Source organism: Berghia stephanieae, chromosome 10 (assembly GCF_034508935.2).
Source record: "Berghia stephanieae isolate SIO BIC M18660-M18661 chromosome 10, UCSD_Bste_1.3, whole genome shotgun sequence".
Taxonomy (NCBI): Eukaryota; Metazoa; Mollusca; class Gastropoda; order Nudibranchia; family Aeolidiidae; genus Berghia; species Berghia stephanieae.
The window spans coordinates 19,643,020-19,660,519 of NC_088369.1; the positions used below are offsets into that span (position 1 = coordinate 19,643,020).

Consider the following 17,500-nt stretch of genomic DNA (forward strand, 5'->3'; position numbering starts at 1 on the left):
CTTTCAATGAATAAAGGGGATTTTATTTTGTATTTTTTATCAATTGCTGCGGCACTCACTGTTTTGCAGAGAGAGGTTAGTGTGCAGTTAGTGTGCACTAGCCCCTGATCTATCCAGCCATAATCCTATGTATCATGTTGTATTCCTCGTATATTCTTTTTCAAGTACCAAGTCTGTGCCAGACATCGGTGATCATGGTACGCCATTCATCTCACTGATCAGATAACCTCAGAAAACTAATATTACTCTTCTCTTTCTTTGTCGCCCAGCTGTTCAAACTATTCAAATATGTTTTTCTTGGTCTACCTTTACTCTTTTTACCTTCTATCTTTCCTGTGAGAGCAAGATATTCAATACATTTATGTCGATTTAGGTGCCCTAAAAATTGCATTTGTCTTTTTCTTATTGTACGAATTAATAACCTTTTACTTTTAGTTTCAGCTTCCTCTATTACTTCTTCGTATATAATGAAAGATATACTTTGGTCATTTGAGGCTAATTTTATGGCAGACCAGACAGGCCTTAGAATATCGAACAGTTTAAAGTTTGATTGTTTTAGTTTACCGTTGACCTTAATTTGTAGCCACACACCTCATTTGACACTGGTCTGTTGTTCATATTATAATATGTCAATATGAGTATATATTGTAATTCACATTGTCTCTAGTTAATCCTTTCCATGCGGGATTCAATTTCTACTTTAACCCTCTCCTTACCACACATAGGAAAATCGTCACATTCATTACGATATACAACCAACATCGGATTGACCCTCTCCATACCAACTATAGGAAAATCGTCACATTTGATACGATACAACCAACATCTTTCTTATTCAAATTTCTTTTGTACATCATAAAATTTAAAGAAAATGAACAGTGTGTTGTAGAGCATGTTTTGATAAAGAAATAATGTATCGCAAGAACTTACTGCTATTGTGTTTGAGTGATAAAAATCTAATATTTTTTGTTAGTTGGGTGTTAAGTTTTGGGGAAAATCCTGAAAATGGCGGTAAGGAGAGAGTTAAGCTGACTTCATATCCCACAGCTTCGATATTGGATAAGGTAATAGTGATAACAATACAGTCATATTTATTCATCATTTATTACTGGACCTGTGGAGAGCTTTTACTCTCATCTGTCTTGATTTCTTGGGGGGGGGGGGGGGGGGGGGGGGGGGGGGGGGGCAAAATGGCCGAGTGGCACTATGATCCAGAAGGTCCCGGGTTCAAACCCTGCTTCAGGCACTTTCTTTTTCCTTGGGCAAGATTATTAACCCCTAATTTGCTCACTTGGACAACATGGGTGATTCCTGTTGACATCAGACAGCTAGTTTGATGGATTATCTATTGTCCTTCGTGGAATGCCTTGGCGACGGATGATTTCTTATGATGCTGTGGCGGAAGGACGTAATTAAAAAAAAAATTTTGATTTAACGTGAAGCCTCTGTTATCAGCTGAAGAAGGGTTTTGAGCCCTAAGCATTGCGTATTTAGCATTTTGTTCTGGTTTAAAGCTGTTATAATTATTTTTGTACAATTATTTCATATTTATTGTTTCCTAACGATTACAGGTCTAAGCTTGTTTGGATTGACTCGGGTAGGTGCCATGGGATCCATTGATGAACTGGGGTTTGTGGAGGTGATGGTGTTTGCATCTCTCATTGTAGCTGTGGATCCGGTTGCTGTAAGTCATGTGTTGTATGTGTGTAGATGTAAGGGTTTATTGTGAGTGTGTGTGTGTGTGTGTGTTTGTATTTATCTGTCATTCTATTCCATTTTGTCGCAGCATCAACTGTTGAAGGAAAATTTAACGGTGTAAGGAGGGTGAAATAGCTTAAAGCCACCTTATTAATAATATGATTGTTTGATAGCTGAAAGATTCATGGTGTAGATTTTGTTCTGGAGTGCTGAAAAATATTTTGATTGTATTATGTTGCAGAGAGGAGTGTTCCATATTTTGATTGTGCTCGTGAAAAATTGATTTTGGTGTGTGTTGATTCTGGGAGGATTGTCTGGAAGTCATTTGCATGGTGGGGTTTCTAGAAGGCATTTTTCTATTTACAGTTGATAGTCGTCATTTTTATGGTATTTATGCTACAATCGAACTTTCTGCTGGACTTAACTCAAACCTGGATTCCAGTTACACTAAAATGTGACTATCTGTGAATAATTCATTCAGGAGCAGACACTAATGTTGATAATAACAAGAAATTAAGTGAGTAGGAAAGTGCCAGAAGACAATAGTGAATAAAAATTTCACGGGGTGATGGGGATCGAACCCATGACCTTACTGGTATGACAACTCTGTGTGGCCAGGGAGAGTGTGACTCTACTGTATCAGCTATCCACCACTACATGGAGTGCGAAATTTTTATTCTCTATGGTCTTCGGGCACTTTCCTACTCACTTCATTACTGGCTACCTGTGAGTTCATTTGCGTATGTGTTTGTGCACGCATGTGTCAAATGTTTTTAAAAATTTAGCTGTACGGAATGAATGGAAAGAGACAGTACAAATTGTAAGTCAGTTTCTGTTTTTTTCACCATTTTAAAATTTCTTATCTCCGACCTCAATTCTGTTTTTTATTTTCCTCAGGTCTTGGCAGTTTTTAATGAGATTGGAGTGAACCAAGTCCTGTACTTCCTTGTATTTGGAGAATCCCTTTTAAATGGTGAGTTTACAGTCTCTCTCTCTCTCACTCTCTCTCTCTCTCTCTCTCTCTCTCTCTCTCTCTCTCTCTATTATATATATATATATATATATATATATATATATATCTCTCTCTTTCTTTATCTCTCTCTCTCTCTATCTCTCTCTCTATCTCTCACTCTCTCTCTCTCTCTCTCTCTCTCTCTCTCTCTCTCTCTCTCTCTCTCTCTCTCTCTCTCTCTCTCTCTCTATCTTTTTAAAAAAATGTATAAGGCCATTTCATCCTTTGTACAGAGTTGTTATTTATTTATCCTCAGCCCATACTTCATGAACATGTAACCATCCTCATTGTTTCATCAGTGCCGATGTTTTACCACTCATTGTAGAGTAGTCATATTATGTAAAATATCTTATCGTATTCTTCTGTACTTCTTTTTTACTTTTTTCTTGTTTATTTCAGACGGTGTAACTGTTGTTCTGTATAAAGTATTCCAGGCCTACAATGTAATGGATGATATATCAGAAGTGCATGTGAGCGGTTTTATAAATAATAAATTAAATTTTGTTTCTTGTTGAGTTAAAGAGCACAATTTTAGGTATTATCATTTAAGTTTTATTACGTTCGACTTTGCTAATAATTTATTTGATGTGTTTGAAAATTTTTATATAGATTTTTTTACACTTAGCTTATAATTATTATAGTCATCATTGTTGTTGTTGTTATTATTATTATTATTATCGAGCCTATTATTATTATTATTATTATTATTATTATTATTATTATTATTATTATTATTATTATTATTATTATTATTATTATTATTATTATTAATATTATTATTAGTATTATTAATATTATTATTATTATTATTATTATTATTATTATTATTATTATTATTACTGTTGTTTTTGTCGCTATTAATGTTATTTATGATATTGTTATTATTATCATTATTCTATAAAAATTTATGATATTTGCTATGATTACAGATCGTCCTTGGTGTAGTCAAATTCATTGTAGTTTGTCTGGGTGGATTGGCTCTGGGTGTTCTGGCTGGCATCGTATCGGCCCTTCTCACAAAATATGCCACTCACGTCAAAGGTAAACAAACCAACACTCACTCATGAAAGAGCAATGTTAGTGTTTTTACAGGTGAATGAGTGAAATTAGTTGTTTTTTAAAAAATTGAGCTTTAAATATAGCGCAATATCCACTAAATGTGCTCAAAGCGCTTTACAAGGGGTCCCTGGTCAACAGCAACATTTATCATGTAGGACGGGACATGATGCCTGTTAGGCGATATTACAATTTTTCGGACAAAGACAACGCTGTTAACAGCCAGATACTCATTTTACACCTGAGTATGGTGAGAGACTGTTAGTAAAGAGCCTTTTCCAAGGACTCAACTATGCGCTGAGCGCGAGGCTCGAACCCAGGACCTTCCAATCCGAAAGCGAGTGTCATACCACTAGACCACATAGCTGCTTTTTCAGTTTTCAGCTTATGTGGTTCAGCAGTACGATGTCTCGCCTTGTCACAAAAAGTCAAGCGGTGTTAAGTATAGTCAGTGGCCGGATGGATGACAGTGATCGTGGAAAATTCTGTACCTGACATTGTGTCCTTGGGTTAGGAACACATTACCCCATTTGACTCAGGTGGGAATGAGCACCTGGTTATAGGCAGTGACAGATGTTGTAAGAGTGTTAGTACAAAAAATACACCAAACAGGCGGATGGTACTGTATGAAATATATAGAAATATGCTTCCATATGGCCTGCTGGGAGAATAAATGAAACATTGTGAAGTGCATTGAATATGGTTAATCTGTGGAAATGAGCTGTATAAATACTCATTAAAAAAATATGTATTATTCTGATTATATTGTCTTTCCTCGCTTCCAATTGGTATTAGTTAAAATCAATAGACTCCTAGGGAATTGGAACATTACCACACCCCTTGGACAGTCGTTCTCTTGTAAACAATGACAGTTAATGCTAACCTAAGCAAACTAAAAATAAATAAATAAATAAAATTACCTTTATTCATCCCATAGGGAAAATTTGTCTCTAGGGTCTATATCCAAGGGAAGACTGGAATAACCCAGGCGTCAGTTGTAGTACAGCGCTGCAAATTGAGCTAGGGCGAGGTGACTTGTTCAAGGCCACACAGTGCAGCGGCAGTTGATCGAACTCGTTACCTTTCAGATACGAAGCAAAGACCGTACCGCTGAGCCACGCTGCCTCGTATTAAACTACATGCTATAACAATCAATTGTGTGCGGGTGGTTGGATGGGAGCATCACCCTTGAATCGTATACCTATGATGTTCGCATGGGTGTACGATCCGATAGTGATGTCGTTTCTTCTTCTCTTTACTAGCCTATCCTGCTTCTTTGGTTTGTGATTGTATTTTTGACAGGGGATATTTTTTTTTTTGTAAATCTTCTGCCTGTTTGTTCTTGGTTATTTATAATTTAGCTTATGATATCTTTAGGTTATGATTTTGATTTACATTTGTACTATTTTTGTTAGATTGCTTGTTTTTTTGTTTCAGCGGTCTCTCATATAACCTCAATTGTGTTGGAAGAGACCTAAAGCAACAAACAAACAAAAAAAAAAAAATCAATTGTGTGCATTTAAGTGAAATAATCACTTGTCCTACACGCCTGATAAATCCAACACAGGGCTCAGCAGTACGTTCTTTGCTTCATAACCAAAAAGTACAGAGTTCGATTTCCTGCCTTGCTTTGTGACCTTGAGCAAGTCACCTTGCTCTAGCTCACTTTTCTGTGCTGCACTGCGGCTGATGCTCGAGTTATTCCAGTCATCCCTTGGAAGAGACCTTAAAGACAAATTTCTCCTTGGGGATGAATAGAGGGAATTTTATTTGTATTTATTTTTTTTTTTAACACGTGTATAACCTTTAACATTTGTAGTCTGATTCAGCAAATTCAGTGAGATCTTATGACAAAAGTATCTGTCGAAAAATAATAACAAAGAGCAGAGTGTTAACTTCCTTCATTCTATTGTTTGTAAACAATCAGCTATAATTGTCCAAGCTGTCTTGAGGGTGTGTCACATATCCTACGCTTTGATTGGTCAAAAATCTACTAGTTATTTGGATTGAAATTGAGTTTGACTTAACTCTCTCCGTACCAACTACAGGAAAATCGTCACATTTGTTACGATACAACCAACATTTTTCTTATTCAAATTTCTTTTGTACATCATAACATTTAAAGAAAATGAACAGTGTGTTGTAGAGCATGTTTTGCTAAAGAAATTATGTATCGCAAGAACTTTACTGCTATTGTGTTTGAGAGATAAAAAATATATTTTTATGTTAATTGGGTGTGATGTTTTGGGAAAAATCCTGAAAATGGCTGGTAAGGAGAGAGTTAGACTATTGATTTCCTTTTTCCCACAAGTGGCCCAACCGTTGATCATGTACACTGTGGCCTACCTGGGATTTCTGTGTTCGGAGCTGTTTGAGTTTTCTGGAATCATCAGGTGAGTGGAGTGAATACAAGTCTGTAATGCTGAAAGTTTCACATCCATACAGTAGGACAGACTTCACATTTGAGTTGAAAGTACTGTATGGATGTGAAACTTGGAACGCATCACAGGCATGTATAAGGAGGGTGCAGATTTTCGTAAACAGGTGCATGCGTAAGCTACTCAGAATAAAATGGATGGAAAGAATAAAAAATGAAGAAGTATGGAAAAGAACACAGCAGAAACCTGTGGGAGAGGAAATAGGAAGAAGACGATTGGACACACGCTTAGAAAGAACGACTCCACTATAACAAAGAAAGTATTGGACTGGAACCCTCAGGGCAGAAGATCAAGGGGAAGGCCACGAGGAACATGGAGAAGAATTAAAGAAGCTGATATACAGAGAAGTGGTAAGACCTGGAATGAGATTAAAAAGATAGCTCAGGACAGAGAAGGATGGAAACTGTTTGTCTGTGGCCTATACCCTGAATGAATATAGCAGGTTACAAAAAGAACCAAATACTTAAAACGGAACATTTTGGGCTCAAAACACTTTTCAGCTACTAATAGAAATAAAACGGAAATGCTTCAAGTTCTACTGTGAGTGTTCCAATCCAATCCAACCCAATCCAATCCAATTCAATCCAATCCAATCCAACCCAATCCAATCCAATCCAATCCAATCCAATCCAATCTAATCTAATCCAACCCAACCCAATCCAATCTAATCCAATCCAATCCAATTCAATCCAATCCAATCCAATCCAATCCAACCCAATCCAATCCAATCCAATCCAATCCAATTCAATCCAATCCAATCTAATCTAATCCAACCCAACCCAATCCAATCTAATCCAATCCAATCCAATCCAATCCAATCCAATTCAATCCAACCCAATCCAATCCAATCCAATCCAATCCAATCCAACCCAATCCAATCTAATCCAATCCAACCCAATCCAACCCAATACAATCCAATCCAATCCAACCTAATCCAATCCAATCCATTCCAATCCAATCCAATCCAATCCAATCCATTCCAATCCAATCCATTCCAATCCAATCTAATCCAATCTAATCCAATCCAACCCAATCCAATCCAATCTAATCCAATCCAACCCAATCCAATAATCCAATCTAATCTAATCTAATCCAATCCAACCCAATCCAATCCAATCCAATCCAATCCAACCCAATCCAACCCAATCTAATCCAATCCAACCCAATCCAATCCAATCCAATTCAATCCAAAATAGTTGCAGCTTCATGTGATGACGATTGATGCAACTAGCTGTGGTGGGATGGCATTGACGTAACATCTATCTATTGATTTTAAACTGGTTGAGATAATTATAGAATATTGTCGGCTTATTGGTTGGTTGCTCTCACATTTTCAGGGATGCTGATCCATGCGCGAATAGTACTAGGGAAGACTGAATGTTAGTGCGCAGTGATTCTAGAAAATGGCATTTTTTTTCTTTCATGGTTTTTCATTGTGTTGTTTTGGAATCTGATATTTTCATTTTTGTTCAAAACTATTGACAGCTTTACCTTATAGCTACAAATAAAGTTTTAAGAACCATTTTAATTTTACTTTCTTAAATATGTGATGACAAAACTTCTATTTATATTTTTTTTCTTTTCAGCCTTGTAGGATGTGGGATAACCCAAAAGCATTACGCCTTCAACAACATCAGCGACAAGTCCAAAACTACCATCAACTACTTCACCAAAGTCATAGGGTAAATTGGATATTTAGAAAAAAAATCAATTATATTTCTTTTATTCATTCTCAGGGGAAAAAATTTGTTTAGGGTCTATTACACGGGGGTCCCAATAGCTCAGTTGGTAGAGCACTTGCTTCACATGCAAAGGGACTAAGATCGATCCGGTGCAGTCGAGATTATTTTCTGATCCCCCTGTCTACCCAGCAGTGAATGGGTCTGTTAGATCTAGTGGAAAGTACTTTGCGATAGACTAGCGTCCTATCCAAAAGGTAGCGAGCATTTTCTATTGTCCGTTTCATGCTAAAGAAACCGGGATAAACTCCAGTTCCATGGGCCTAGTGGCTCTGAAGGACTACTATTCCAATGGAAGACTGGAATAATTCAGGCATCAGTTGCAGTTTTGTGAACTAGGGCAAGGTGACTTGCTCAAGGCCACGCAACACAAAGGATATTTGAACTCAATACCTTTTGAGTATGAAGCAAAGACTGTGCCATACTGCCATTTTGAAATATAAATGTAAATCTATGAAGTGTAGAGAAGTCCAAATAGGTCAGTTTATAGAACACTCTACTTCAGGGCAATTGCTTTAAATCATGATACACAGTTTATCTTTTTTCTCCCTCCATTTTGAGTGACTGGTTTAATATATATATATTTGTTCCATTTTTCTCCAGCACTGCCTGTGAGACCATCATCTTCATGTTCCTTGGTCTGTCCATGGTCAATGATCACCACGTGTGGCACACTGGATTTGCTCTCTGGACAATTTTACTGTGTAATGTCTACAGGTTTATGAGTAAGTGTCAAAACTGTCTTGAATATGTGACTCACTGCCTCCAAACGGTATTATTTTGAGATATCTTAGATGCTGGAATCGATGGTCGGCAGATCAAACCTCTGAAGTCTACATACAAGCTTTGCACACCTTCTTTTATTCATCAGAGATCTGATACACTCAAAATTAAATAAATGATGGTGCACAAAGGTTGTATGTAGACTTCAGAGTTTTGATCAGCCGATCGTGAAAATCGAAACTTCAAAGGTTTTGATCAACCGATTATCGAAATGGAATTTTACAGACAAAAGTTTGATAAGTGGTTTAGGTTTGTATGTGCTAAAATGACCCCCCAGCTTTTCAAGAGGTCGTAAATGAGATTCTTAACAAATTCTTTGAAGTCTCAGGTTTAATTCTTTGTTACTAATTGTGGATCATTTTAATCTATTGATATATAGTTAAAAGGTTTTTCTTGCCGACGTGTTAAAAAAACCTAGCTTTCACACAAATGGTGTGATGCATGTCAGACACAAATTGTGTTCTGTGCAGGTCTTTGCATTCATCTTCCTTTCAGTTTTTCTGTGAGTGATTTTATTGATTGATGTTATATATAATCACATGTGCAGGTTACTTAAAAATTTTGTATAAGCGCTTCCAAGCACTTTTGGTAGAAAGGGGCTCTATAGAAATTCTTATTATTTTTATTATTATTATTATTATTATTATTATTATTATTATTATTATTATTATTATTATTATTATTATTATTATTATTATTATTATTATTATTATTATTATTGTTATTATTATTATTATTATTATTATCATTATTATTACTATCATCATCATCATCATCATCATCATCATCATCATCATCATCATCATCATCATCATCGTCATCGTCATCATCATCATCAACATCTTCCTCTTTTCCCTTTGTAACCACCAGTCACCTTTGGGCTGACCTTCCTCATCAACACGCTGGACGCTTACAGAGTCAGAAAGATCTCCTGGGACGAACAGTTCATGATAGTAAGTGTTGTCGATTTGGTATTTACACACACGTGTACTTCATTGCTGGTTTGATGACACAAATTGTTTTGTTGGACTCGTTGTTGTCATAGAAATACTCTCAAACCAATACACAAATTGTTTTGTTAGACTCGTTGTTGTCATAGAAATACTCTCAAACCAATACACAAATTGTTTTGTTAGACTCGTTGTTGACATAGAAATACTCTCAAACCAATACACAAATTGTTTTGTTGGACTCGTTGTTGTCATAGAAATACTCTCAAACCAATACACAAATTGTTTTGTTAGACTTGTTGTTGTCATAGACATACTCTCAAACCAATACAAAAATTGTTTTGTTAGACTCGTTGTTGTCATAGAAATACTCTCAAACCAATACAAAATATATATTGTCCATTACAACTGTGTTCAAAAAGGCCATAATTGCGACTGCTTATCAGATCTGCAAATCCATGCTCGTAGTTATAAGTATATAGATTTATCTCTTTAAAACCGTGACCAATGGAAACAGTTAACAACATGGATGGAGAGAGCAGCTATACTCATCGACCATGACTGAATCACACAATTCTCAGCAAGCGTCATTCAGACTGTGAAGCTTACAACTACTACTACTACTACTTTAAAAAAAATTAAACTTCACTTCATTTTTAGTGCTGTGATCCAAACTTCCTTTCTTATTTAATCTGTTTCCATAGCAATGTTTTGATCATTTCTTCTTTGTCTATATTTCATTTCTCTTTTGTCCAAAATAGATTGTTATGGCGGTGTTCTGATACTTTTTTTTATTCCTTTCATTTCCTTTCAATACCTGATATCATATGTTGGTTCCTGGCCAAAGGATAGCTAGCAATTGCTATTGTCCATTTCACGCTATAGAAACCGGGTTAAACTCCGGCTCCATGGGCCGATTGGCTCTGAAGGACGACTTTGGGTCCAAAAAAAGTTGCAACCACCAACTAGATTTTACTCTGGTATTTCTGACAGTGTTGTGTGTCATCTTACTGTTTCATTGAGGTGTTGACATAAGGGATAAAACTTCTAAAACAAAACAAGCCAACTCTAAGTTTCGTGGATTAAAAAAAAATTACGCTCTTTCGCAACGGCACCATAAAATCCTGTCACCTGGGAATTCCATGAAGGAATATAGAAAATCCATCAAACAGGATGTCTGATGTCAACACGAATCACCCATGTTGTCACAGTGAGCAAATTGGGGGATTATTAATCTTGCCCAAGAAATAAAAAACGAAAGTGCTTGAAACGGGGCCCGAACCCAGGACCTTCCAGATCACAGTACAATGCCTTAACCACTCGGCCTCTTCGTGGATTGCTCATAATAATTATTGCAGCTTAATCACTATGAAATTTTTTTTTTAAATAACCCCCTGACTAACTTTTCATTCCCCCCCCCCCCCCCCTTCCCTCCCGGCATATCTGCCCCATCACCGATTCCAGGCCTACGGGGGACTGAGAGGTGCCGTGTGTTTCTCTCTCGTGGCTTTACTCAACCCAGACGAATTCCCAGCCAAAAAGATGTTTGTGACCACCACGCTTGCCGTCATCATCTTCACCGTCTTCATACAAGTAAGTAGATTTGATGGATTTTAAGGACAAACAAAAGCCACCACATCAATTCTGTATTATATTGAAATAAAAAATTAACAAAGAAAATTGTGTGAAAGGCGCAAATTCTGAGAATTAGGAAATTTAAGTGAATTTAAGTTAACTCTTTCAGCGCTGAGGCTATATTCGTATTTCCATCACGAATTGGCTGACACCTGATTGAGGCAGCATCAGAATGACAAGCTAAGACAAAGTGACAATCGAATTTGGCACAAAATCTCAATTAAAATACCCCACTAGGGCTAATTGAATGTTCTGATGACAGAAATGATACCATTGGTTCAATTTATAGTAATTTTGTAGAAAGTTGGATTGGATTACATTATTGTTTTTGCCTTTCAAGACCGGCCACACTGTGCGGCCATTGGCTAGTAGAACTGATTGTGCTTTGGCCGCACAGTGCGGCCAATGGCGCTGAAAAAGTTAAAGACCTGGAATCCACAGGGCAAACAAAAGAAGGGCTCAGCAAAGAACACCTGGAGAAGAGATGTTAAAGCAGACACCCTGCGTTCTGAACAGACATGGAGAGAGGCCTGGAAGTGATGGCACAGTACAGTAAAAAGTGGAGGACCTTTGTTGATGGCCTATGCTCCTGCAGGGGCAAAAGGCCAAAGTAAGTGAGTAGTAAGTTAAAGAAACAAAACTCACTCTCCCCAACAAATGCCTTTATTTTAACTCAAACGATATGTATTAATCTATGCGCCATGTTTTTATATTTATTATAATAAAGAACCAAAGAGATTGTTTATTGACTGTTTCAGGGCATCACCATCAAGCCTTTGGTTTATTTATTTCAAATCAAACTGGCTCCAGAGAAAGAGATGTCCATGTACAAGGAGCTTCAGGAACACGTGAGTTGTGCTTAGAAGTGCAAAATGGAATGGAATTATTGATAGACTGATAGATGTCTATAGATAGAATGAAGTTGACATCACTCAGGTCTTTGGTATTGTTTTTAGCCAGCCTTTTTTATGAGGAGTTCTCACTAAATTCTATCAATCTATGAACTATAAATGCTCGAGGTTACAAATAGTTTTGTGTGTTGGTACGTTATATCCTGCCGGCGAAATGTTGTCAGCTTTTTGGCCAAACGTAATGTATTAATAGTCATCAACCAATTTGAATAATGGACAGCTCATACTTCTCATCATAGTGGGTGGGGGTGGGGAGAGGGAAGGGAGGGGGGAAAGGGAGGGGAGGGGGAATGTTGGCCACCCCTAAGGCCAAAGGATTCTTCAATCGTGCAATACCTTGTTTTCTCTCTTCTATCCCCCCCCCTAAATTGTTCGTCTTTACCATGTGGCTTAATGACATGTTCTGGAAAGGACCATTTGGTTACGCCTGGGCCTTGCCTGGAGCCTCTCCGAGAGGGAAACAGTCGGATGGATTTTTTAAATTTTTGTGAGAGATGATATGTTTTAATGTCACTGTTATTTTTTATTTATAATGTGTATTTTGTGACCATATGAGTTTTTCCCTTTTAGTGGAATTAGGGGGAGGGAGGAAGGCATTTACTATGTCTTCTATTCCCCTGTATTTGTTTTCCAAACTATGCATTCTATCTTTGTCTTGGATTGGGATTACTTGGTTTTGTCCTGGCCCTGGCCGGATACCCTGGCTGGGAGGGAAACAGTCAAATGCAGAGTTAGTTTTGGGAGATAATATTCTTTTGTTTTGTAAATCATCTCTCTGATATGCACTGTATTATGTTTTATTTATATATTATACATGATTTGTTAACATTTGAGTGTATTCCTCTTAGTGGGGACATGTGTTTGTGTCTGGATAAGACTTTTAGGTGATCTCAAACTAAGTACTTTGATAGTGTGCTCTTTGGAATCTACATCTGTTTCTTTTTTGAACCAATTTCCCGTTGTCTTATCTTTTCTTTGGTGCTTCAATTGTAATTCTAAAAGTTTTTACTGTCCCATTTCCTTCCTTTTTACTGGCACTGATATGACCTTAATGTGTTGCAAGCGCCGTAAAACCCTTAACAACAAAAAAAAAATAACGAAAAAAAAAAAACCTTTTCATGGAGGACCTGGAGCAGTTTCAGTGCGGGACTTTTAAAGTCGTTTCAGACTAACTACAATGATATATCACTCATGTATGGCTATGTGGTCTAGTGGTATGACACTCGCCTTCGGATCGGAAGGTCCTGGGTTGGAGCCTCACTCGGCGCATAGTTGAGTCCTTGGAGAAGGCTCTTTACTCAAATTCTCTCACCGTATTCAGGTGTAAAATGAGTACCTGACCGTTAACAGCGTTGTCTCTGTCCGAAACAAAATTGTAACAGGCGTCATGTCAATCCTAAATGTTAAATGTTGCTGTTGGCCTGGGACCCCTGTAAAGCGCTTTGAGCACATTTAGTGGATATTGCGCTATATAAAAGCTCAATTTAATTTAATGGATCCATTTCTAATCTCAGTTGAACGAGTTCCTTCTGTCCTACTTTTTCTTTCCTGCTTGATAACTAAATCTAATTTTTTTCACTTTTCTAGCATCTTACTATAATTTACTGGTGCCCCTAAAAACAAACGAAAACAAATAATCTTTCTCCTCTCTCTCGCTATCTCTCTATCTCTCTCTCTCTCTCTCTCTCTCTCTCTCTCTCTCTCTCTCTCTCTCTCTCTCTCTCTCTCTCTCTCTCTCTCTTTGTAACTCCTTCTCTCTCTCTCTCTCTCTCTCTCTCTCTCTCTCTCTCTCTCTCTCACACACACACACACACAAACATACACTTACTACCGATTTTAAATGACACACACCACTTCATTCCACATGTAGGTGGCTATGGTGGCTATGTGGTCTAGTGGTATGACACTCACTTTCGGATCGGAAGGTCCTGGGTTCAAACCTTGCTTGGCGCATAGTTGAGTCCTTGGAAAAGGCTCTTTACTCACATTCTCTCACCATACTCAGGTATAAAATGAGTATCTGGCTGTTAACAGTGTTATCTTTGGCGGAAAAAAATTGGAATATCGCCTAATAGGTGTCATGATTCGTTCTACTTGTAACGTGTTGTTGTTGGTCAGGCACCCTTTGTAAATCGCTTTGAGCATCATCATCATCATCATCATTGCCTTTTTCACCCTGGGTCAGGGTATAGGCCACAGACAAACAGTTTCCGTCCTTCTCTATCCTGAGCTAACTTTTTAATCTCATTCCAGGTCTTACCACTTCTCTGTATATCAGCTTCTTTAATTCTTCTCCATGTTCCTCGTGGCCTTCCCCTTGATCTTGTGCCCTGAGGGTTCCCATCGGGTCAGCAGAGTCCTTTCGGCTTTGTTTAATGAATATTGTGCTATATAAAAGCTCGTTTTGTTGTTGTTGTTGTTTGTTTGTTTGTAGGTGACGGACCATTTGATGGCTGGTATAGAGGATATAATCGGTGACCACGGCAAGAATCACCTCAGGGTAAGCAGTGGATGGAATTATAGATGAAATTAATTTTTCTTCACTTGCACAATACTCTTCAACAGTCGTAACGTCACTTCCTTCCTAATGACGCATGGTAACTTAGTAACACTGGCTCTAAACTATCGGAACAATGGCGGATGCCCGTATTAAATATTTCTCCGGCGAGCATAAAAGCGTATCCAGAGGAAAAAAACACATAAATTTCATCCTGTTTTGACTTTTACACATTCTGATAACAAGGCATATGAAAACTTCTAGCCAGCATGAAAAATAAAAAGTAATGATTTTCTTTGTTTAGAACCAAGATGGCTGCCGTTGCCGGGCGGCGTGACATCAGACTATTGAATCGTATTGAAATTGATTGTGCACAGAGGTGGCTAGGTACGCTAGATATGGACACAATTACTGGTGTCCCTATCCACCAAAGGGTGATGACAGGAAATGAAGACAATAAATAGAGAATAAAAATTTCACAGCACTGGGGGATTGAACCGTGGCCTTCGTAAAGTTATGGCCTGATACTGACCAAAAAATGACGTCAAAATGCCAGTTTTTTGCCACAAAAGAATACAAGTCGTGAGTTGTATTCACTAGTTCAACCAATGAAATAACTTGTTTCCATGAGCTATACTAACGACAACTCACTAGACGGTCCAAAAACCAAATAATGACGTCAAACTGCCAGTCCTTTTGGATTTCAGTGTCAGGCTATAAAACATAACGATGGCTACGATTGAACCCACGACCTTGCTGATACGACGAATCCGCCTAGCTGTGGGAGGGACGATATGCAGTTGATGCCATCCACCACTCCAAAGGGTCGTAGGTTAAAAGATTTACTTATTTATATAGTGGCAGGCACGCACATTTCTTGACAAAGTGATACCAGGCTGCTAGAATCTTTGAATTGTGAAAAGTAATAAACAAAAATGAATAGAACAGCTTCAAAAAAAGAAAAAAAATACCCAACACGTTTCAGGCTCAAAACCCTTCTTCAGCCAACAACAAAAAAACAATAAAGACATAAGTACATTACTAACTTCCAAATAGACGACAGAGATATTTTGTAGGTCTAACAAAATATCTGTTTTGTCTATCTGGCATTTATTAATGTATTTATGTCTTTATTGTTTTTTGTCGGCTGAAGAAGGGTTTTGATCCTGAAACGTGTTTGGTATTTTGTTCTTTTTTTGAAGCTGTTATATTCATTTTTGTTTATTACAATTCTTGACAACAAAACTTCTACAAAGCAACTTTTGTTTGTCCTCATCACCACAACTGAAATGTCATAACCTGTTGTCATGTAATTCCAAAGGTTTGTTTGTGTCTATTCGAAGAAGAAGAAGAAGAAGAAGAAGAAGAAGAAGAAGAAGAAGAAGAAGAAGAAGAAGAAGAAGAAGAAGAAAGAAGAAGAAGAAGAAGAAGAAGAAGAAGAAGAGAAGAAGAAGAAGAAGAAGAAGAAGAAGAAGAAGAGAAGAAGAAGAAAAGAAGAAGAAGAAGAAGAAGAAGAAGAAGAAGAAGAAGAAGAAGAAAAAAGAGAAGAGAAGAAGAAGAAGAGAAGAAGAAGAAGAAGAAGAGAAGAAGAAGAAGAAGAAGAAGAAGAAAAGAAGAAGAGAAGAAGAAGAAGAGAAGAAAAGAAGAAGAAGAAGAAGAAGAAGAAGAAGAAGAAGAAGAAGAAGAAAGAAGAAGAAGAAGAAGAAGAAGAAGAAGAAGAAGAAGAAGAAGAAGAAAAGAAGAAGAAGAAGAAGAAGAAGAAGAAGAAGAAGAAGAAGAAGAAAGAAGAAGAAGAAGAAGAGAAGAAGAAGAAAGAAGAAGAAGAAGAAGAAGAAGAAGAAGAAAAGAAGAAGAAGAGAAGAAGAAGAAGAAGAAGAAGAAAGAAGAAGAAAGAAGAAGAAGAAGAAGAAGAAGAAGAAGAAGAAGAAGAAGAAGAAGAAGAAGAAGAAGAAAGAAGAAGAAGAAGAAGAAGAAGAAGGAAGAAGAAGAAGAAGAAAAGAAGAAGAAGAAGAAGAAGAAGAAAGAAGAAGAAAAGAAGAAGAAGAAGAAGAAGAAGAAGAAGAAAGAAGAAGAAGAAGAAGAAGAAGAAGAAGAAGAAGAAGAAGAAGAAGAAGAAGAAGAAGAAGAAGAAGAAGAAGAAGAAAGAAGAAGAAGAAGAAGAAGAAGAAGAAGAAGAAGAAGAAGAAGAAGAAGAAGAAGAAGAAGAAGAAGAAGAAGAAGAAGAAGAAGAAGAAGAAGAAGAAGAAGAAGAAGAAGAAAGAAGAAGAAGAAGAAGAAGAAGAAAGAAGAAGAAGAAGAAGAAGAAGAAGAAGAGAAGAAGAAGAAGAAGAAGAAGAAGAAAGAAGAAGAAGAAGAAGAAGAAGAAGAAGAAGAAGAAGAAGAAGAAGAAGAAAGAAGAAGAAGAAGAAGAAGAAGAAAGAAGAAGAAGAAGAAGAAAGAAGAAGAAGAGGAGGAGGAGGATGTGAAGAAGAAGAAGAAGAAGAAGAAGAAGAAGAAGAAGAGAAGAAGAAGAAGAAGAGAGAGAGGAGGAGGAGGAGGAGGAGGAGGAGGAGGAGGAGGAGGAGGAGGAGGAGGAGGAGGAGAAGAAGAAGAAGAAGAAGTTGGAGGAGGATATGGAAAAGAAGAAGAAAAAGGAGGAGGACGGAGGAGAGAATCAGAGGAGGATGAAGAGATTGATTTTTACCACACTCTTTTTTCATTTCTCCCAAAGGAAAAGATGCAATACTTAGACGCCCGATACATCCAGCCCCTTCTACTGGTGGATCCAGATCCCACTGATAC

General features: G+C 37.3%; 1 protein-coding gene across 1 annotated transcript in view; it reads left to right on the forward strand.

The window, feature by feature from the left end:
* The window catches only part of LOC144980771 (Na(+)/H(+) exchanger beta-like), a 51,110-nt gene that overhangs the window by 17,636 nt on the left and 15,974 nt on the right, over window positions 1–17,500 (forward strand). The window contains exons 12-19 of the mRNA XM_078928551.1: window positions 6,078–6,159; window positions 7,791–7,886; window positions 8,547–8,668; window positions 9,597–9,679; window positions 11,141–11,269; window positions 12,070–12,159; window positions 14,657–14,722; window positions 17,430–17,500. The exon at window positions 17,430–17,500 is cut by the window's right edge and continues 36 nt beyond it. Coding sequence (XP_078784677.1) covers window positions 6,078–6,159; window positions 7,791–7,886; window positions 8,547–8,668; window positions 9,597–9,679; window positions 11,141–11,269; window positions 12,070–12,159; window positions 14,657–14,722; window positions 17,430–17,500 — 739 coding nt within the window. The remainder of the gene's footprint in view (window positions 1–6,077; window positions 6,160–7,790; window positions 7,887–8,546; window positions 8,669–9,596; window positions 9,680–11,140; window positions 11,270–12,069; window positions 12,160–14,656; window positions 14,723–17,429) is intronic.